Below are 22765 nucleotides of genomic sequence, written 5' to 3'. Positions count from 1 at the left end.
ATTATTCAAGTGGGCGCATGAGGGGGTTCCATCCAGTGAAAGCACTTTCACCCTGCCAAAACAATGCTGGCAAACTCCCATTTGTTTCCATACATTGTCCTCCATCCCACCCCACCCCTGATACCAGTGATTGTCACTGGTTTTATTACTTCCGGGAAGATGGATTTAGACTGTTGGGGGCCAAAAAACAAGTTTTGATTGGGCCCTTGAATGGCTGTGGGAGGGGAAAAGACCAGCCACACAGAGCCCTGGTAACAAATGCAAGCGAGGTCGCACCAAAACGTGGACTGGCTTTCTTGCGATAAGCGTGCTGCCTATATAAACAAGTGGTCACTAATGTAAACTAACATTCTAGCTACCTTATATTGACTCTGTCGATACTTTTTGAAGTCGCCTTAAAACAGGCCTGGAGATAGCACTGATCTATCTCTCCCATCTCTCTTTTAATATGGTCGTCGAGTAGATAATCTTGTTTCAGGACCAGATAGGCCACATTGTTACAAACGTAGTGTTCCCCATCAGCTCTTTTTTCAGTGGCTTTGGACTGCCCAGCATGTAATGAAAGATGCTGCCTTTAATCTCACCCAAAGACACAAACACACACACACACACTGCGATGTCGAGCATTCAGGTTGCAGACAAGCCCCTACTTATGTCACTTGCAATGCTTCGTGATAAACCGTGAGACAAGAAAGACTGAAGGGGGGCAATTGAGCGGAATTGATTTTTTTTACGTTGCCATGGTAACAAATAATGAGCCTCTCCAAAAGCACACTTTAATTAGTTAAATTATGACTTGTGGGAGAGGGAAAGAGGATTTGCAAAGGAGACGATAAGGGAGCTTAAAAGCGATGCATCTCCACCCATCTGCAATGTTTTGGAGGAACTGTGTTTGATCCGTGATACAATGTCAACTCTTGTTTCTCGATGAAAGTAAAAGGTCTCAAAACAGCTTGCCAAATATTATCTCGTGTAGAATCATGTGACATCTGTTCTTCTGTTCTTCACTGGGATTCCCTCCACAACATGCCATTATTGCCGCACATTTACAACTCGTTTCCGATGAAAGGATCCAAATAAATAATCATCTTGTCGTGTTTTGTGCAGGCAGGGCAGCTATCAAGGACCAAGCGTCAGCCAAGCAAGCGCCGTAATCCCCTACAGTCGGCCAGCAGGCAACAATGTTTCAGCCATGGGCAACGTACAAGGTCCAGCCTACAATGTGATGCCTTTAGGTATGAATTGCTAAATCCAAATGGCAGAGAGCATATTGTATTGTCTTAGATCTCAGCTGTAGACATTATAAAATATGCATATTTGCTAACGGTTTCACGATATGACCGGCAGTGGTATTAGGCAACATCCCAAGACAACTACAGCACTCTCGCAAATATTGTTTTCATGATGATTATCTAGTGATTCTCTGGTTTCTGTATTTTCACTAGTTTTTTTTTCTTTTTTTACAAGTCTACTAAATTTTACATGTCTACAATCATTAATATCCCTTTTCAGTACATGCATATCAAATTTGTAGGTGATTAGAATGGAATACATTACACTTTATATAAATAAAATACTCAGATTATCTCGTCATAGTCCAAAGGATTGTCAAAGGCAAATGAGTAGTTTTCAAAGTAAAAAAAAAAAAAAAACAAAATATTACATGGTGACTAAATATGCATACAGCACAATAATTTTGTGTAGGAAAAATTTGGGGTTTATGTTTTTCATAATTTAGCCATTTTAACACTGCTCTTTTTTAACTATGTCATGCACGGTTTGTCCTGAACGTTATCATTTTACTTTTGTATCATTCTCAACTATCCTTGCAACCTGCTGATCAAGACACAACGTTTTACTGTGAAGGGTTCTGACCACGTCTTCCACTGACCTACTTGTGTGTAGAATACTTGTGCGAGTTACTGGAATGAAAATTGGTGCTGCAGGTCAGGCCAGTTAAGATAAACCTGCAGATGCTATGTGTGTTTATGTTGAATTGACAGAAAATGAGAAGAGAACGGGTGAAAGGCTCAAAGGTGAAGGCCATGAAACGCCTCTCCACCAGGCTTACAACAGTTAATTTGTCAGCGCTCACACTTTTCACGCAGAGAATATTGATGCCTCACACTTTTTTTTCCCCAGCTCTTCACCTCGTTAGTTGTCGCTGAAGGCATCTCTATAAACGCATTGAATGAATAGGCCCCTTTTATTCAAAGCCAAATATTAGAATGTTTGATATTTGAAATGAGTTGAGTACTGAGGTTGCGCAGCAGTCACCGAGTTTTCCCAAGGAACCATGAAATGCCATTTGTCTTGCAGTCCTGCAGCATAGAAGCAAAAACCTTGAATACAAGGATCATTCTTTTGAAATGAAATGAAGTCTTGATGAATTTAGCGCCTCTTCAACTTGAAACCAAAGGCAGTTAGACCCTTAAAGGAGTAAAGAATGTAATATGAATGGAAAGCCTGCTCCCACCCCCTTGCTAATGTGGTACCACTTTGGAGCACTGCAGCCTCCGTCATTTGAAACATTTCTTTCGTCCGTCTGTGAAGAAATAGCGGGCAAACTTGAGGGGGGTGCAACATATCAGCACACTGAAAGGTGGACGTCTGTGATGTCATACAAGCCATAATCCTTGAGCTTTCACACCTCACAAAGGAATTACCAATTGTTTCAGAAATGATTGAAGGATAAAAAAAAACAGCAGCAGCACCAGCAGCAGATCAGTTTAGAGAACATAGAACAATCATGGTAAAAAAAAAAAAAATTATCATCATAATTTGTTTGAGGACATTTTTAACCTAAGAGCTTTTGTTTTTGTTTTTTTTCATTCAATGTCTTCTTCTTCGTCCTTTATGAAGGATTCATTGGAATGTCGGGGGACGGGATGATGAGCCCAGATGTGAAAGTGAAAACAGATGCAAAAGATGACAATGACCCCACCAACGACACTCACAAGCCAAAGGTAAGAGAAATTAGATTTATGCTTCTTTCTTTGCCACTTTTATCTTCTTTTTGTTTGCTCTTGCTCCCTACTGAGTTCTGTCTGATACAAACATGCTGCCTCAGCACAGTTAGTCCTTTCTCTGCTTTCTCACCATATTTGATGATTTGTTTAACATAACCCATTCCTAACATTTTCCCCCGCTTTGTTTTGGCCGCCAGCTATCTCTAGGTTGTGTTTTGGCAGCCCAAATTGCAAAAAAAAACAAGAACACGAGAGCTTGGCATCTGCGGCACACAGTCACTTGGACACAAACGTACACAGACACACAAGAGGTCACCCACAATCTGTTTACGTAAACATAATTTTTCCTGCACACAACCAAACACAACGCTGACCTCTCATTTCGACTTGTATTTGCACCGTGACTCGCCTCAGCCTAGCAACAACAAAATTGCTCTTTGCCCTTGCCGCCCCCCTCTCAATTGTTTTCACTCACGCGTATTCACCTCCCATCACATCCACTACACATCTTTTTGCTCCAAATCCCTATCTTTTCTCTTCCTGGTGATGCTAGTAAGGGCTTTTTGAATTATTTACAGGCATTTAGAACAGCTCGAAAGACCTCTGGTGCTCCCGAAAGAGATGATCTGTCTGCCAGGAATAAGTGCAAAAACACAAAGGGAGAGAGATCCAGAGGAGACCCGAGTCAGGGAAATAGAAAGCAGGGGAAGATAAGCTTTTGCTGACATGAACATTCCATATGAAGACCCGGAGCACTTGACAAGCTGTTGTTCCATCTTGCAGTTTCTTATACACGAACACACAAACACACGTACATACAGAATGTACTACTGGTGGATGACACACACAGTCTAACTCGTACCTATGCACATGCATATACAAAGAACACACTACTGTTCTTTTATTTTTTAACATACACTTGTGTATTTGATTTCCAATACACCTTAAGTACACTTGTCAACTCTAACCAAGTCCAATGTGAGAGCTGAATCAGTTCTGCTGTGATATATGAATGAGAATATATACTCTTCTATTCTAATATTTTTTTTATTTACATAGCAAGATTAATTTCCCAATGTTCTTATAAATATGGAGCTACTTCTATTTAAATTATTTTGCTAGCTCATTTAGGCATGATTGAGTCAAAATATCAAACATAGCTTTCTCAGTGTGGTTGTTCTGTTTTACGCCAAACTACAGCCACAATAATAAATATTATTATCCTAAACTAACTACCCTCATAAAGCAAGATTTGGTTTGATGCACTTCATGTATTTTCAATCCTGTCAGAATCGAAGCCCAAACACAGTTAAGCGAAATCTTAGCTGTGCTTTAAAAATATTGATTACTTTCCCATAGGGGGTTTGCATGTGTCAGAATTGGATTATAACTTTTAAAAATGTCAAGATATGAGCCACTGATGGTGTAGTGGTACACATCCCTGCCTTTGGTGGCAGCAGCGTGGGATTGATTCCCACTCAGTGATGGTGTTGATATCTGCAACTGACTGGTGACCAGTTTAGGGTGTCGTCCGCCTTTTGCCCGAAGATAGCTGGGATAGGCTGCAGCTTTGTGAGGATAAGCGGCATGGATAATGACATGACATGACATGATATACATGTTATAGTCCGTTTTTAACCATGTACCACTCAAAAGATTGAAAGAAAATGCGCACTATCATCAGCTGACTGGGCGAGGGGCACTGTGCACTCTGGACTGGTCACCAGTCATTCACACAGCAGACAGTTTAGACCAGAAGCCATTCCACTTATCCCTACAATGGTCGCAGGAGTGCTGGAGGCTATCCCAACTAATGGGACTACACCCCTGAACTCCTCGTGGTTTCTATATTTCGATACATGAGACAGATATGACAAATACCTACATCTTCTTCTAATCAAGTGATTTGTCTTTTTATATTAACAGTGTGGGGTTTTTGTCTTTGGGTTTGTACCAGTCACAAGACGGTCACAACAGCAGCAGCACTGGCCCCCAGCATTGTGCATCGCAGCCGGCCACGCCAAGCAACGCACTGGCTGTCCCTTCGCCGCTGTCACCCAGCCCGGCCAGTTTGTCCTCCTACCATGGAGATGATAGTGACAGCATAAGCAGCCCACCTTGGCCTGTCAAAGCACCTCCAAGCCCAGTAAGTACCACAGCTCCAAATATGAAGCGATGAGTGGCATACGTATGATTGATTTCCCCCCCTTTAATTCTAACATGACAGAGTACTTACTGCAGATAAAGAATACTCAAAACGATTGCTCAAATTCTGGGTTTTCACAAGAAAACCATCTTGGGCCAATGTACAAATTTGTGAATGCGCTGACAATGTATGAACAAAATTATTTTACAAAGTGTAAATATATATATATATAGTGAGAGCCTTGTTCTTTCTGTGTAAATATGAGATGAAAGTTAATGGCTCCCATGGGAAGAAAGAATTGTTCAAGTCCAAGATACTGCAAATCGACTGCGTAATTGCTTATATGGACTTCATATGAAATACTATGGGTCATTTGGGAGAGAAGAGGTATGAACATTCTTATTGTTGTAGGAATTTAAATAAGAGCTATTGACATTAACTACCCACTGAGACTCACTATATAAATTATAGCAAAATGTTGTACAAAATTTAAAGATCACAGGAGTTCATTTTTCAATTGCACTCCATTACACACACACACACACACACACACTTTTGATTTATATTGCAGCCATTTGCAAAAGTTATTTGCTCTTTTTTTCCACCTGAATTTACAAACAGTAACTTATGTTGATTTATATCACACAAAAAGCAAAAGTGAAATATCACACAGCCATAAGTATTCAGACCCTTTGCTCAGTAAATATTCAAAACACTTATTTGGGCTAATACAGCCATGAGTCTTTTTGGGGATGATGCAACAACTTTTTCACATTTGAATGTGGGATCCTCTGCCATTCTTCATTGCAGACTCTCTCCAGTTCTGTTAGGTTGGCAGTTGAACGTCCATAGACAGCCATTTTCAGTTCTCTCCAGAGATGCTCAATTGCGTTTAAGTCAGGGCTCTGGCTGGGCCATTGGAGAACAATCAGAGTTGTTCTGAAACCACTCCTTTGTTTTAGCTGTATGCTTAGGGTTATTCTCTTGTAGGAAGGTGAACTTTTGGACCAGTCAGAAGTCCTAAGCACTCCTGGGAAGCTTTTCATCGAGGATATCACTGGGCCGCATCCATCTTTCCTTCGATTGCAACAAGTTCCCTGTCCCTTCAGTTAAAAATAATGAGAAAAATAATAAAAAACCCACAGCATTATGCTTCCACCACCATGCTTCACTGTTGGGACTGGATTGGACAGATGATGAGCAGTGCCTGTTTTTCCTCACACATACTGGTGTGTCCTACTGCATTTCTGTCTCAGAGCTCGTCAGGCAGTTCCTTTAACCTTATGATTCTTATTTGCTATGACATGCATTGTAAGGACTTATATAGACAAGTCTGTGGATTTTTAATCAAGCCCCCTTTCAATGATCAAACAGTTGGATTCCAATACAGTGTCGAACAACCTCAAGGATCAGAAGAAGTGGACAGCATCCGAGTTGAATATGAGTGTCACAGCAAAGAGTCTGAATACTTATGGCTGTGAGATATTTCAAACTTTTTTTTAATAAATCTGCAAAAATTTCAATGATTCCATATTTTTCTGTCGGTAAGGGGTGCTGTGCGAGGGCAAAAAATGAACTTAAATGATTCTCGCAAATGGCTGTAATATAATATAAGAAAATAAGGATGTTGGAATATTAATTTATATATATGTTACTTATTTATTTATTTTGATAGAAACCCACCCAAAACTCGTCATCGTCCAGTGGTGATCGAATCTCGCGACTGTATGAGTTGGGTTTGGAGCCAGAGAGGCGGCTTTGGGTGGAGCGCTATTTGTCCTTCATGGAGGAGAGAGGAACTCCAGTTTCCCAGTTGCCTATTGTCGGGAAGAAGCCTCTGGATCTCTGGAAGCTCTACATTGCTGTTCGGGAGATTGGAGGCCTTGCCATGGTACCTTTTGTTAGGCTTGGGATCACATTTGATGACAAACACCATCACAGACTGAATACAAATATGTACTCAATTGAATCAAATTTAGAAATCCTTAAGCAAAATCTCAATATAAAGTAAGTCTGTGTATTTGGTAATAAAAGATCCTTTGTCATTTCGATCTCAAAATGTGCGGCACTTGAACAAGAGAATGACTTTGAACTTTGGAGTAACTGCGAGTTACTATTAATATGTTGATTCAGCAAGCATATGTCATCACTTACTAAAAATCACTTACTGACCACGTCTTTTCGTAAAATGCAACAGATATACAATACACCGGCAATGTACTTGTTATGGTAGTTGAATGTCATTCACAAGTGTGAAGAGCTGCTGTGTGTGTGTGTGTATATATATATACACACACACGCACACACATACAGTATAGTTGAAGTGAGAATTTTAAATACTGTCGCAAAACACGTCATTTTGTGTCTCACCGTCAGAATTCAAAATACACTAAACCGCTCCAGTTTCAGGTCAGTCAGGATCACCAAAATTATTTAATTTTGTTAAATGCCACAATAATAAGAGAGAATTTCTGTGATCATTTTGTTATTTTCTTTGAGGTCAAAAGTTTACACATAAAATTCTATGTCTTTAAAGAGCACGTGATAGGTTAACTGACAACAGTTGAGTTAAATGATGGCACACCTGTGGATGTAGTCAAGGCCGCACCACAAACACTCCGCTTCCTTTTTTGAAATCATGCAAAAATCAAAAGAAATCAGCCAGCAAATCAGAGAAAAAATCGCGGGGCTCCACATGTCTGGCTCATCCTTGGGTGCAATTTCTGTATGCCTGAAGGTGCCACGTTCATCTGTTCAAACAATTTTACAAAAGTATCAACATATATGGGAATGTCCAAAAAATAATTTTAATGTGCTTTTTATTTACATTTTACCCAATGTCTCATAAAGCAACATCTTGTCACCCTCCACAGGTAAACAAGAACAAGAAATGGCGCGAGCTGTCCACCACACTGAGCGTGGGAACATCGAGCAACTCTGCCAGCTCGCTAAAGAAGCACTACATCCAGTACCTGTTTGCCTATGAGTGTAAGATGGAGCGAGGCGAAGAGCCACCAGCAGACAGCAGTAGCAGCAGTAGTGGAAGTGTGGCTGCAGGAGACAGCAGGAAACAGGTCAAGATCCAGCCTCCCTCACCTGGTAAGGCTTTTTTTTGTGTGTGTGTTTGTCACGGGTTTCCGCCTCTTTCCCACCTGCATGCAACCAGCGCAAGCTACAGGTATCAATGATGTTGAAAGTACTTGCTCCACTTCAGCAGCGTAGTCAGACATGTCCTTCTTTTTCTCCTTTCTTTCGGTTTGTCTTGTCACGATAGCACAATCTCCTGCTTCCTCATCTCTAACACCAAAAGCCCTCATACTGTATCTTCCTTCTTTGGATTTCCTTTCACTCTCTTGCCTGGCAGCTTCATCGTCATCAGCCTTCTTCCACTACACTCATATTCACTCCTCCAGATATGTCTATGCCATCGAAGTCTGTTCTTTTTAACTTTGCCTCCAAACCATCTAACCATTGCCGTCCCTCAGATGATCTTATTTCTAATGTAACCAGCTTAGTCACTCCTAGTGAAAACCTCAACATCTTCATTTCCGCTACCTCCAGTTCTGCTTCCTGTTGTCTCTTCAGCGCCACCGTCTCTAATCCGTACATCATGGCCGCCTCACCACTGTTTTATAAACTTTGCCCTTCATCCTAGCAGAGACTCTTGTGTCACATAACACACCAGACACGTTCTGCCAGCTGTTCCACCATGCTTGGACCCGTTTCTTCACTTCCTCAGCACTCTCACCATTCCTCTGGATTGTTGACCCTAAGTATTTACTAAAGTCTTCCACCCTCGCTATCTCTTCTTCCTGTGGCCTCACTCTTCCCCCTCCTTTCTTCTAGTCTTTGTTCCTCTGTTTATTGCTTTGTGTCACTCTGTCTCTCTCAAGTTTACTCTGTAACTCAACCCATTGAGCCAGATGGTCACCCCACACTGTGTCTCAGGTCTGCTTGAGGTTTCCTTGCATTTGTCACCTTTCTCGTATGGGATTCGGTGGGTCTTTGAACAAGCAAGGTCGTAAATCTGCTCCATGTTTATAATGCCCTGAGACCAGCTCAATTGTAATTTGGCACGATATAAATAAGATTGAATCGACTTGAACAGTTACAGATAAAATATACCTTGAGATCTAAAGATGGGCCGAAAGTCACTTATGCCACCTTTGATGCTGTTATGATTCAATGTCAAAAGTCAATTTACTGTTTTATTGAAGCCAACCTTGTTACTGGAACGTCTCGTTGATTTGTTGAACAATGTTGATTGCATATACCTGGAAATTTATGTATAGTTTCTTAAACAATGGCCACTGGGTAGTACTTCAGTGACTATATTGTGATGGTCCACGACTATGCATTTCCATTGGAAACTAATGAACTCTCACCTCTGAGATTTCAAAGACATGAACTTAAAATAAAACCCCAATGTGTAAAGATTTTTTTTTAAAGTTATGCCTTCAAGATGGCACATTAATGTCAATGAGATACGGTAAAAAAAACCAACACTGTCTTGATGAGACAATTATCCATTTAATGAAGGTCAGGTACGATACCACCCCACCTCGGAACCTCAAGCCTGTAACTTGCCTTTCTTGGATTATTGTGTGATTGAGGTTAAGGGAGAAGGTTGTGTTAGGGTGACTTTATTTGGATATACATAGTGTCAGCAAACAATTATGACATGTGGATTAGGAGAGGAAACGTAAGAAGAGAGATGGTGCATTGAGGTCACACCCTTAATTTGCAACCGAGATGAAAAACGCAACCCCGGCTTTTCAAAAGAACATGGGAGTACTTCACTGCTATGAGATACTGCAGATTGCTTTTCCTGCTTCCTGCAAAAGAGTTTTGACCCGTGTTTGCAAATATTACACACACACTATACTGCGCACATGATACTGATACACACACAGTATGGCTGAATAGATGCTCCGTTGTGTTTATGATGCATCATACTGTACTTGAGCCTTATCACTGTCTTGTCTTGAAGTATAAAAAATATATATAATTCGACTGTTAGAGTTATTGACTCCCAGTGTAGCTTGGACCACCTTGTTGACATAAGACATAAAAAGGTTAGTGTTCATTTTGCTCTAGTCGTTGCTTTGTCCTCAGCAATCATCCAGTGTATATTGTAACTCTTAAAAATGATGGGGGGGGGGGGGCGGGGATACTGAAATAATGATTAATATTTGCAAGACTCGAAATACTGTCACAACTGTCTTGTATATTGGTGAAGAAGACATTAACTTTCTGCTGTGTGCTGTACATTTTGTTATACTCAAATGATCCAACATTGTTGACTACACAGCATGGGGACAACATAGAGGAAGTGGTCAGAATAACTTTCACACCCAAAAGTGGGAAATCCCACGAAAAAAAAGATTGGTAATCCTAGTGTGTCTTATTGCCTGTGTCACCTTTAATGAAAGAAAGAATGTGATTTATTATTATGTCGTGCCACTTTCATTCGATGTGACTTGTATGCTACATCATTTTACTCCTCCAACATGAACCATCTGCCCTCCAGAGACCTTGCCAGTCTATTCATAGACATGACAAAGCAGTGATGATGTCACAGTGAGAGTGTGTCCAGTGGGCGAGTGGGGGGGGGGGTGCTTTGGAGAGTGATTAATGAGGGTTGGAATGTAAAATGTAAACAAACCTGACCTCCTCGTCACCTTTCATTCACAAAAGTGGCTCGCCTAACTGACTCCCACCCATAAAACCCTCCCCTCTGCCCACATCCCTGTGGATTATGTCACCCGCTGACAGACGCACGCACATGCCCACCCACACACTCCAAATACCAACCCCATGACTCAAACGCACACATTTGTTTTCTCTTCTGTCACTCTTCTCCCTCTAAATGTGGAGCAAAAGGCCACTTGAGTTCACGCTCTCGTCCATCTCCCCTCAGCCTTCTTACACCCCGCAGCTGGATATTATGCATCAGCCTGTCTGCTCTTAAAGAATAGCAAACTTTCAAACCTCGGTTAAAGCTGCCAATGACTACATGTAGTAAATCCACATGCTCCTCTTCTGAGGACGAGGAGGTGATCGGCAAATTTTCTGGACACTTTTCCCTCGCCCATCACGATGCCATCACCATCAATCCCTCTTTTTCAGCCTTTTATTCCTTCTTTCCCCCTCTATCTCCTACCATGTTGAGGCAGGGGACGTCATTGAATAATTTAGAATTAGTATGAATTTTTTAAGCTTTAGTCTCTTTTTTTTTCTTATTGGAAACGTGCTGTGCATTAATGGGACACTGAGGCAGTTCCAGTGGAAAGCTTCTTACGCTAAATGCTCATTAGGCTGTTTTTATATACTCTTTGTCTTTTGTCATCTTTTTAGTAGAATGCTCCTCATTTTCCATTAAACTTGCTTCGAGGAATTTGTATCCCTTGTTTTTATGAGCTTGTGCTACTAGCCTCTTGTGTCTCTTTACTCCTAGAATTCACAGATTTGTGGTGGTATGTCTAAGAACTAAATAGGCTAACCAAGTATTACCCTTGAACTGGTGTTATTCATTTGATTTTTATCAATCGCATAACGTATTACCTGAACTAAGAAGTACATCATTTTGAACAATCGAGTTTTTCAGATTTTAATACAGTACTGTATTATCTCAGCAGCACGATGTGTCAGTTGGTAAAGTGTTGGCCTCACAGTTCTGAGGACACAAGTTCGATCCCGGCCTCGCCTGTGTGGAGTTTGCATGTTCTCCCCTGTTTGGATTTTCTCCAGGCATTCCAGTTTCCTCCCACATCACATCAAAACATCCAACATTAATTGGACACTCTAAATTGACCCTTGGTGTGATTGTGAGTGTGACAGTTGTCTGTCTCCCTGTGCCCTGCAATTGGCTGGCGACCAGTTCAGGCTGGCGACCTCTTGCCTGTTGACACCTGGGATAGGCTCCAGCACTCCCCGCAACCTTAGTGAGGGTAAGCGGCCAAGAAGATGGATGGATGGATTATCTCCGTGTGTGCTGTTAAGTGCAGGTCTGGGTATTGGCAGTTATGTTCTGGGGATCATTTAAGATAGAACGTTGGTTTAAATCAGGGGCTCAGAGCTTGGACTGCCTAGGCATGGATTGCAGCCAATAGGAACTCTTGTATGAATTAGTATGATTTGAGAACTACCGCATAGTATTAGACTTGATCATCGGGCAAAGAAATGACTAACAACCTACCCATGGACATGGAACAATTGAATATACCGACACCTACAACAGCAAGCCTGTATAAGTGTTTGATGCTGCACATACACTATTGAGCATTTTTATATTTATTAAGTCACAAAAGGGTAGATTAATAGTTAAGGAAGAAGCTGCTTGATAAAAAAAAAAAAATACCGGACATGGGCAAGAATTAAAGCAAAAGAATGGACATTTCATCAGAGGCTTTCTTACTCCCATTCACTTCAATGTGCACAGCGAGTGTGCGTTAATTTTACCTGCAAGCTTGAGTTTTTCATCCACAAACACATTTATAAATTATGAATATAATCATATATTCTTGTAAAACACAATATTTGATACTTAATATTATGTATTTTTAAGTCAACTGTTCTGTCATCTATTTGCTTAAAACCTGCATTTTCAGCGTCTGTAAAAGTTTATTTCCATTTTTATTAGCTGTAGTCGGCGACAGCGTGCAACTGCGAAATTAAAATTTTGAATCATGGCAAAACCAGTGGCCGTACATCAAAACTGTCGTGGAACACTGCACGACAGTTCAGTCGGGTTCAGCCACATCGCTCGGCGTGCGGCAGAATAAAGTGAAGTGCATCAGCAGCTGTGTCATCCTTGACCACATCCGAGGGCATGAAAATATGCACGTGTGTCACAGCTTTGCCATTAATGACGTAATTATTACTATAATGTACATTATCATCAATGCACGGTCATTTTTCACTATCAGTCTGTGATTAAATTGTGCAAAGATACAAAGTTTTTGTAAAATAAAAATTCATTTCATTTATTGATCTCTTTGGGGGTTACGTGTGACCTGGAGGCCATTCGAGGCAGGATACATCCTGAAATGATGACCAATCAATTAGGGAGCACATAGAGAAACAAGTACTCACATCCACACCTATGAACAATTTCAGGCCTCCAATTCAGCGACAATATAGTACATAGGTTTGGATTCTGTGAGGATGCCGTGCTATTCAGCCAAGAGTCGAACCTGAGCCTGACATGTTAGCTGTTATTTCTGCTGCCCATTCAAAATGTATCTTTTTGAAATGGCATCCATTTCTCATTGAAATTCTTCATGTATGCTGAAGTCTAAACGTGATTGAGCATTTGGCAGCACATTACATTTTAGATGGCAAAAATCCCATTCAGTATATTCAACATCCAGCACAGTATATGCCACATCTCATTAGACCAGATTGTCATTTGTTTTGCACAAAAGGAGGCAAAATGTCATCCAGACACATTAGGATCAACCAAATCTTGCCAGGTTTTTGAGCATCGGCAGATTTTACAGCAAAAATAATGGTGGTACATTATTTAAGTTTTTGCTTTACAGCAGTAAACTTAATGTATAGTTATTATCCATTTGTCGTTTATATGATGAGGGCTATGCCTGAAGCCAGGTGAGTTTAGAATCTTCAATCTTGGCTATAAGTATTATGTTAATTCATTGAAAACACAGTTTGGAAATTACAACAAATTGCAATCAGTGGAACAGCGTGCGGTATGATTGAAGGTTCCGTTGTGGCTCATTTTCCTTCACATGGACCCAAAGATCCTTGGCTCTCCTGCCGAGAAATGTATTTTGCTGTTTTTTTTTTTTGTCTGCCCTTCTCTTCCTCCATTGGTTCGTCCTTAACCGCCATGTTGTTCCCATATACTGATGCCCATATGTGGACTTTTTTCTTCGGCTCACTTCTCATGTAGGTCATTACTCCCAGGGCTTTGGCCTCAATTCGGAACTATTCTCTCTTAATACAAATCCTGTGTACAGCCAAAGCCCGTGCATGTTAGGAGTTCGGTGGACAAAGAAAAAATGAATTACAGTTGCAGTATTTATTTACCATTACTGTACTACTGTAACTGAAGCTACAATTTTAGTATCATATCATTTCCATCTTCCAGCTAACTCAGGCGGCTCCCTCCAAGGTCCGCAGACACCGCAATCTTCAGGCGGCAGCTCCACAGTAGAATGTGCAGGGGACCTCTTACCGCCCACCCGGGGCACCACCCCTCCTGGACAGGGCACACCTTTGCCTCCTAACAGGTACCCTAAATCATATTTCAATATTTTCATATTATTTGTGGCCTAGATTGACAGCCTTTTTCACTGCATGCGGTGTCAGTCATCGTTCACTACATTTCACATTTTATGCATCTATTGTCCAAGTAAAATATCTTTGGGCTTTTTCAAATTGATGGATATCTCAGGAAAGGTGCGTGAGTTGATTTACAAACCGAAAGGTCACGCTAGACAGATGTGAGGAATCCTGTGGTACACTTGATCAATTATGATTTGAAGATGAAATAGCGCTCATATGTTATTGCACTCCCACAAATGACATACCTTTTCATGTGCTCCTCAAGCAAGTAACAGTGCCATCAATAAAATAAATATTTCAAAAGTGCACCAGGGCAGCAGTTTTACATGCTTGACACAAATAATACAATTAACAACAAAATTACACAATCATAATTGTCATTGGGCAGCACGTTGGCTCAGCTGGGAAACGTTGGCCTCACAGTTCTGAGGTCCCGGGCTCAATCCCGGGCCCGCCTGTGTGGAGCTTGCATGTTCTTCCCGCACCTGCGTGGGTTTTCTATGGGCACTGCGGTTTCCTCCCGCATCCCAATAACATGCAACATTAATTGGACACTCCAAATTGCCCTAGGTGTGATTGTGAGTGTGACTGTTTGTCTCGATGTGCCCTGCGATTGGTTGGCAGCCATTTCAGGGTGTATCCCGTCTCCTGCCCATTGTCAGCTTGGATAGGCTCCGGCACTCCCCACAACCCTCGTGAGGATAAGCGGCAAAGACAATGAATGGGTGGACAATTGTCATTGTCGGCGGTAAATGGGTCATATGTCGTTTCTATGATTTGGGGGGTCTCGTAAAGTAAAATGTGGACCTAACCTGTTTTATGTCAATCTATTTTACACACGGCGGAATGGTGGATGACTGGTTAGGACTTGTCCCTCAAATCCCAGACCCCCCGTGTGTAGTTTGCATGTTGTTCCTGTGTCTGCGTGGGGTTTTTCCGGGTACTTTGCTTTACTCCCATATCGCAGAAAACATGCATGATAGGTTGATTTAAAACTTGAAATTGCCCAACAGTGCAGATGTGAGTGTATGTTATTGTTCATATATGCTTTGTGATTGGCTGGCAACCATCTCAGGGTGCACCCCACCCCTCACACAAAGATAGCTGCGATAGGCTCTCGCAGGCCGGCGACCCTAGCAAGGCTAGGCAGCACAGAAAATAGTGTTTTGTTAGTTCAACACAAAATTGTGACAAGCTGGTATAAAAATATTAAGTATTAACTTCTTTTAGTTATGTTATTACATTCCATTTCTCACACAGCTCCTTCCTCCTCCTTTTCTAGGACCAGCGTGAGTGTGCAGGATCCCTTCTCAGAGGTCAGCGACCCGGCTTTCCAGAAGCGTGCTGCGTCCCTGCCACCGTCTGGTCCGTACCAGCAAGGCCTCGGCATGCCTGACATGATGATGAGGATGCAATACGATGCCAAGGACCCCTTTGCTGGCATGAGGAAGAGTGAGTGAGGGCAACGTAAAGCCCTGGCTTATATTTATTTGTTTATTTATTGAGTCCAGAATTTGTTTTCTTTTCTTTTTTCTTCTCATCTTTGGTAGCTTTAGTTCCCCTTGTGTCCCCACCTAAAAAAAAAAAAAAATTAGGGAAGGTTCCACCTTGATGATTTCATTCCTTGTGGCAGATGGAGTCTTCCTACAACTTCCAGGAACTCTTTTAGGGTGGCCCTGTTGCCAAACAATTGTTGACAGACCTCTGTAGGGTTTACATTTTCATTCACAGAGCCACCATTGTGCAATGTTACACAAGGCTCAAAGTAAGAGGATTAAAATACAAAAAAAGCAAAACTTCGCTAAGGAGTGGAAGTCAGAGCTCAAACTGGCATGTGCGTCTTCCTCTGAGCTGCACTAGATTAACAAGGAACACGTTAGACAATTTCTGTGCTTACGTCGCCCAGCGATGAGACGCTCTGCCAGCTTCGGTGGCAAACTCCACCACCGAAAGGTCCGCCACCAGATGTCCTACTGAGTAGAGGAGATCTGAGCCTAAGTGGGTGAACACTGGCACTTTTCAATTGCCTAACCACGATAAAGGGTGCAGTTTTAACGAGATCAAAAATATTTGAAATTGAGGATGACTTGTTAGCATGTCTGCCTCACAGGTCTGAGGACCCGAGTTCAAATCCCGGCCTCACCTGTGTGGAGTTTGTGTGTGCTCCCCGTGCCTGTGTTGATTTTTTTCAAGGTATTCTGGTTTCCTCCTAAAACCCTAAAACATTAGGTTAATTGAAAACTCAAAATTTCCTATTGGTGTGAATGTGAGTGAGAATGGTTGTTTATATGTGCCCTGCGATTGACTGGAGACCAGTTCACCCTGATGTTACCCTGAAATGAATAAGTGTGATGGAAATGTGGCAATCCATGTGCTCAACTAAAATCAGGAATTTAAAGTTCCTGGGCTCCTTGGTGGAAAAGCCCCTGATCAACCACAGCAAGTGAGCCTAATCAACATCAAATTTTGGAACACTGTTTATGGTTAAAAAAAATGATGATAAGTAAATTGTATTGCTGTTAGCAGAATTTCCTCAGACAAAATTCCACGATCAAACTGATTAATAATAAAATAATTTAATTCCGTTCAATAAAGGTGACCAGAAGCCCATCCATTAACAACATAACCTGCTTCAATCTTCATCACATCTGTGTCACAGATCTGACGTCATGAGTTCAAAACTTATCTCGAGTCTTCTTGCATGGCATTTGCATGTTTCCCTCATGCTTTTGTAGTTTTTATCTTCCCATGTTTACGAAAACGTGCATATTAGGGCAATTGAAGACTCTAAATTGTCAATACGTGCAAGTCAGTGGTGTTTGATTGAAGACTTGTCTATTCGTGCATCTAATGGTGGTTTACCTCGCCTCTCACCCAAGGGCTTCAGTTTTATTAGAGGTCAGAGTTCTGAGAGTTCAGGAGAAGAACAACCTGGAGGTCAAAGGTGGTTCTTCTCTGAGTGTAGGAGTCCAAAACCAGTCATAAGTAATGAACTAGTTGAAACTGGTGAATATCTACGAGGTAATACTGCCACCTGCTGGCGTGTAGAGGCCACGCCTCAATAGGATACATTTTAGGTCACATTTGCACATTCTGCTTTTTTATTATCATAATGCATGTTCAAATATAGTATTTTGTCACAGTTTCTACATTCTTATATATGCATTCATCTGAGATGATACGCTGTGGCGACCCTGAAAGGGACAAGCTGAAAGGAAAACAACAACATATGTGAAATGTATATATAGTATATATAATCATATGCATATATATTCCTCTTTGGATTGTCCCCCTCAGTGGCAGCTGCTGATCCCTACATGCCGGGCCAGATGCCGCCTGGAAGTGTGCAGGACTTGTACGGTCGGCCGCACACAGCCCTGACCATTAGTCAACGCTCACAGTACTATGGCTACGACAGGAGGTGAGAATTAGAATCATACATAGATTATAGAAGAAATCATGCTATGTTATGTAAATTATTGTGACAACATCCAAGTGGAACCTGTAAATTTGAAATCTGGTTGACGAAATCTTTCTTAAATTCTTGAATTCTAGGGTCAAACTGTCATCACCATAAATAATGGCATCATGGTACAAATTATGACATTACATGTACAGGTTTTTACCGTTTTAGTCCTCTTACCTGTTTTACAAGTGTACAAAATGTTTTAAAACAAATGGTAAAAACAAGAAATGTTAATGAAATGATTAAATGTGACCTACTTGGTCACGAAAAATGAGTTTTTAATTACTTGTGCTTTGGATGTGAATTTTGTAGCTTTTGGGCAGTTCATCTCTTGTATTAATTACCCAGAAGTCGGGAGAGATATGCTAAAGTCATCATGCTGGTTCCACCTCTGGAATCTTTTGCAAGTTTAGAGTCCCCCTGAAAATCATGGGTATATTCCAAGGTTGATTATGACCTCCGGCTCATTCAATTTTGGAGGTTGTCTGTCTAAAAACGGAACGGTTGTTTTATCTGCAGACCGGACCACTTGATGGGGATGGAGGGAAGCATGGGTCCCCCTGGTAGTCAGAACAACATGGCACCTCACAGTGAGGGTAGCATGTATTCTCCCAGCAGATACCCTTCACAGCAGAGGTCAGAACCTGTGTGTGATGTGTTGTAATTTCATTATCTGTTGCATTTTTTGTGCCTATTTGGAAACCAATGAGTGTTCCATTCCCATTTGTTTTATGTTTAAGACATGATGGCTACAGTCCACAGTACCCTGGCATGCCATACGGGATGCACCCTTCTGGCATGTACCAACAGCAACAGGTGAGTTGCAGATGGTGCTTAAAATGCTTTGCATCCCATGAGATCCAACCAAATGATAACTACTGGAGCTGGTTCTTCTGATTAATGCCAGTTCAGTCACACGGACTCAGATTCATCCATTACATATTCATTCTGTACAAGAAATGTGTTACTGTATTTAAAGCATATTGTGAAGTCAACAACTGAGCATTAAAATATTTTCATGCTAGTGATAATCAGTTATTTTTTAAATGAGTGAATAGTTTTGCCTGTGGTTTTTAGCAGTATTCACTTTTCATGTTCTTTTCATTTTTAGGTTATCTACATTATAAATGGCACTCTTGCATATTTTTTATCGTAAAATTGCCACAATAAAAGTACCTGAAGATGATGTGAAATGTTCATCCATTGAAACAATCTTGCTAATAGCATTCACCTTTGCTTCAGCAGAGCTACAAACGATCCATGGACGGCGTGTATGGTCCTCCCCCCAAAAGGCACGAGAGTGACATGTACGGTTTGCAGTACTCCAACCAGCAGGCAGACATGTATAACCAGTATGGCGGGGGTTATTCGGGCCCAGATCACAGACCCATCCAAGGGCAGTTCCCTTACGCTTACCCCCGCGATCGTATCGGTCCTTCAATGCCAAGCCCGCATGGAATGATGGGTGGGGTACCGCCTCCTAACCACAACACTGATGGTCCCAACATGTGGCCATCCAGGACAGACCTGGGTTATCCCTATCCCAATCGGCAAGGACATCCGTCCCAAATGCCCCCTTACGTTTCGATTGGCAGAGAAGACATGGATGGGCGGCCGGGGCAGGATCAGTGGCATCGGCATTCTCCTTATATGTCATCATCAGGCGGTATGCCTCCCTTTTCTCCCCGCTACCCCCCTTCGTCTTACTCCAATTCACAATCTTTGGCAAGCCACCCACCTAGAGCCCCCAGTCCAGGAGCTTTCCAGCGCTCATTGGACTCTCGTGTGTCACCTAGCAAAGCAGCTTTCCTATCAGCCATTAAGATGTCAAAGCCTGGGATGACCATGGTGGGCTCTCAGGGATGTGGGCCTCTGGGTCAGTTTCCTCACAGCCTGAGAAGGGACCTCAACTACCCACCTGGATCGGTGGAGGGTACCTTGCCAATTCTCCGCCCTCACCGCAAGCTTACCTCCAAGGACACAGGTGAGACACGGACACATCTCTGTATTGCATTGCATGTCCAGCGTTTGAGTTTAGGTACGCGAGTTTGTTTTCTGATATCGTACAACACACGATATACAGTATTGGAAGCTTTCTGTAGGAATTATTGTCTTTGTAAATTAATAAGAGTATAAGTTTACAGAAATGACAGGAATGCAAAATTTGCAGAATTGCACTTTGCACAATCTTGCATTAAAAAAACAGCTATCATATGTTGGGCTAAATTAACAATTATATCTTATCAATTAATTCATTATTCTTCAAACAATATTTTAATGGGATAGTTTTGATAATGCTTGCCCTGGAGGAGATGCTACATCTGTGTGCACGTATCTGATATTTGGACATAATTATGTCCCTCCGCAGTTTCTGTCTGACAGTAAAACGTTACCTTTGCAACCTACCTGTCATTTCTCCCGCGGTTTTCATCCCAGGAATGCCTGAGGCCTGGCGCGTGATGATGTCTCTCAAATCGGGGCTCCTAGCAGAGAGCACATGGGCTCTTGATACGATCAACATTCTGCTTTACGATGACAGCACTGTTGCTTCTTTTAACCTCTCCCAGGTAAAGCAGTTTCTTGACAACACCTCACTGATGTACTCCTCTCTTAAATCTAATCCGAGAAGTACAGTATTGGTGAAACCACAAATGGAGAGCATGTCAGAAAACTTTTTAAAAAATGTTTGTATCTTTTAAGAGATTTTTGCTCACCGTTGGTGTTCACATTTTTTGTCTCGTCTAGTTGCCGGGCTTCCTGGAGCTCATTGTCGAGTACTTCCGCCGTTGCTTGATTGAGATCTTTGGCATCCTGCAAGAGTTTGAAGTAGGGGCGGTGACAAAGGAAAGCTTGTTGGACCTCTCCTCCTACCGGAAGGAAGAGACCATCTTGGACAATGAAATAGAAATTGCAGTCCAAGCTACATCTGATTCTGTGGAGGAACTACCGGGAAATACGATGAAGGAATATCTTGCTGTTACTGGAGAGCTCATCTCAACTGAAGTGAAGAAAAAACCTGATCAGTGCTTTAAAAAAGATGAGAATGAAATTAAAGCAGAGAGTAAAAATGAGTGTGATGTTGTTAAGCTGCCTGTTGCTGAAGTGGAACCAAAACCTAAACAAGCTAGCAAATATGATAAGTTCCCCATTACCATTGTCAACGAAACCGACCTTAGTGAAGACATGAAAGATTGCTTGGTTGATCAGTTCACCAGTGGGCTGCTCCACTGGGAAGCTGGTGGTGGCGACACCACGGCTCACATTCAGACGTACTTTGAACCCCGCAGTGGGACACATACCAGGGTGGAGGACAAGATGCTCAACGCAAACCAGGATGACGACGGGAAGGAACAACCCGGAAAACGCATCACGGCTACCATCGATGATGTTCTGTGCGCGCGGGTTGACGCACTCTCAAACGCCCACCCTGCTCGCTCATTGCCATCGTACCCTTTCAGGGTGCATCCAGATGGAGAACAGGACCACATCACTTTGTTGGAGGATGAGCCACGCTGCCTGGATGAAACCCCGTTGACCACAAGATCAGCCTGGCAGGACTCATTGGCCAAACGCTGCCTCTGCATCTCCAACATCGTCCGTGGCTTGTCCTTCATCCCAGGGAATGACACGGATATGTCGCGACACCCTGCTCTGGTGCTTCTTCTTGGCAGGCTCCTTCTGTTGCACCACCAACACCCTGAGAGGACCAGATCGCGTCCCAGCTATCAAAGAGACGAGCTGGACTTGGGGCTTTCAAGCAGTCAATCCGAGTGGTGGTGGGAGTGTTTGAGTCAGCTCAGGGAGAATGCAATGGTTACCCTGGCTAATATCGCTGGCCAGCTGGATCTCTCCACTTATGCTGACACCATCTGCCTCCCCATCTTGGACGGTCTCCTCCATTGGATGGTGTGCCCGTCAGCCGAAGCCCAGGACCCCTTCCCTTCGGCAGTGGCCTACTCCCAGCTGACTCCTCAGAGACTGGTTCTGGAGTGCCTTTGCAAGCTGAGCATCCAGGAAGGTAACGTGGATCTCCTCCTTGCCACACCACCTTTCAGTCGGCAAGAGAAACTCTTCACAGTACTTGTCCGCTATGTAGGTCAGAGGAAGGCCCAAGTGTACAGGGAGATGGCGGTGGCCATCACCTCCCACCTGGCACAAGGAGACCCAATCGCGGCACGTGTCATAGCCATGCAGAAAGGCAGCGTGGGTAATTTGGTAGCCTTTTTAGAGGATGGCGTCAGCATGGCGCAGTACCAGCATAACCCTCACAGCTTATTGCACATGGGACACCCCCACATGGATCCACCTAGCGTGAGCATGTTATGTAGAGCAGCTAAAGGCCTGCTGGCCATGGCCAAAGTGGAAGAGAACAAGACACAATTTGTGCTCTACGAGAGCAGATTGTTAGACATTTCCATTTCTTCCGTACTTAACGCTGGAGTAGTGGCGATTATTTGCCAGGTTCTCTTTCACTTGGGGAAGTTATGACAGGAGGAGACGCAAGTCTTAGTTGGAAGACATTAAGGTGGACAAATTTCACTTGTTTTGCTTCCTTTTAATTCATCAAACTGATTAAACTTTTTTTTTATTCCACTTTAACAGAATATCCCTATGTGTGTGTGTGTGTGTGCGTGTGTGTGTGTGTGTGTGTGTGTGTGTGTGTATATATATATATATATATATATATATATACATATATATATATATATATGTATATATATATACACACACACACACACACGCGCGCGCCTTTCAGCCCTGTTAAATGTGGGTTTGGGGTTTTCATTTTAATACAAATATTTAATACCTGCTGGTGTTGGATTGCTGATATTATGTTTGACATTTGTTTACTTTTTCCCCCCCACCCAAAGCTAC

The 22765-nt window shown here is 42.3% G+C and overlaps 1 protein-coding gene across 3 annotated transcripts in view; it reads left to right on the top strand.

Moving 5' to 3' along the window:
- Positions 1-22544, top strand: part of arid1b (AT-rich interactive domain 1B) — a 196833-nt gene extending 174289 nt beyond the window's left edge. For 2 of the 3 annotated variants that reach the window (XM_061843426.1, XM_061843428.1), the window contains exons 9-21: positions 1108-1235; positions 2863-2966; positions 4927-5115; positions 6791-7006; positions 7989-8214; positions 14228-14369; positions 15707-15876; positions 17722-17845; positions 18410-18526; positions 18631-18706; positions 19133-19874; positions 20327-20457; positions 20636-22544. In XM_061843426.1, the coding sequence (XP_061699410.1) occupies positions 1108-1235; positions 2863-2966; positions 4927-5115; positions 6791-7006; positions 7989-8214; positions 14228-14369; positions 15707-15876; positions 17722-17845; positions 18410-18526; positions 18631-18706; positions 19133-19874; positions 20327-20457; positions 20636-22378 (4108 nt within the window). In that variant the 3' untranslated portion in view covers positions 22379-22544. The remainder of the gene's footprint in view (positions 1-1107; positions 1236-2862; positions 2967-4926; positions 5116-6790; positions 7007-7988; positions 8215-14227; positions 14370-15706; positions 15877-17721; positions 17846-18409; positions 18527-18630; positions 18707-19132; positions 19875-20326; positions 20458-20635) is intronic. The other variant, XM_061843427.1, reaches the window with a different exon arrangement.
- Positions 22545-22765: the final 221 nt, after the last annotated feature.

This window comes from Syngnathoides biaculeatus, chromosome 15, assembly GCF_019802595.1.
Source record: "Syngnathoides biaculeatus isolate LvHL_M chromosome 15, ASM1980259v1, whole genome shotgun sequence".
Classification (NCBI taxonomy): Eukaryota; Metazoa; Chordata; class Actinopteri; order Syngnathiformes; family Syngnathidae; genus Syngnathoides; species Syngnathoides biaculeatus.
The sequence above is the reverse complement of the archived record's forward strand: the minus strand, read 5'-3'. Positions and strand labels throughout refer to the sequence as shown.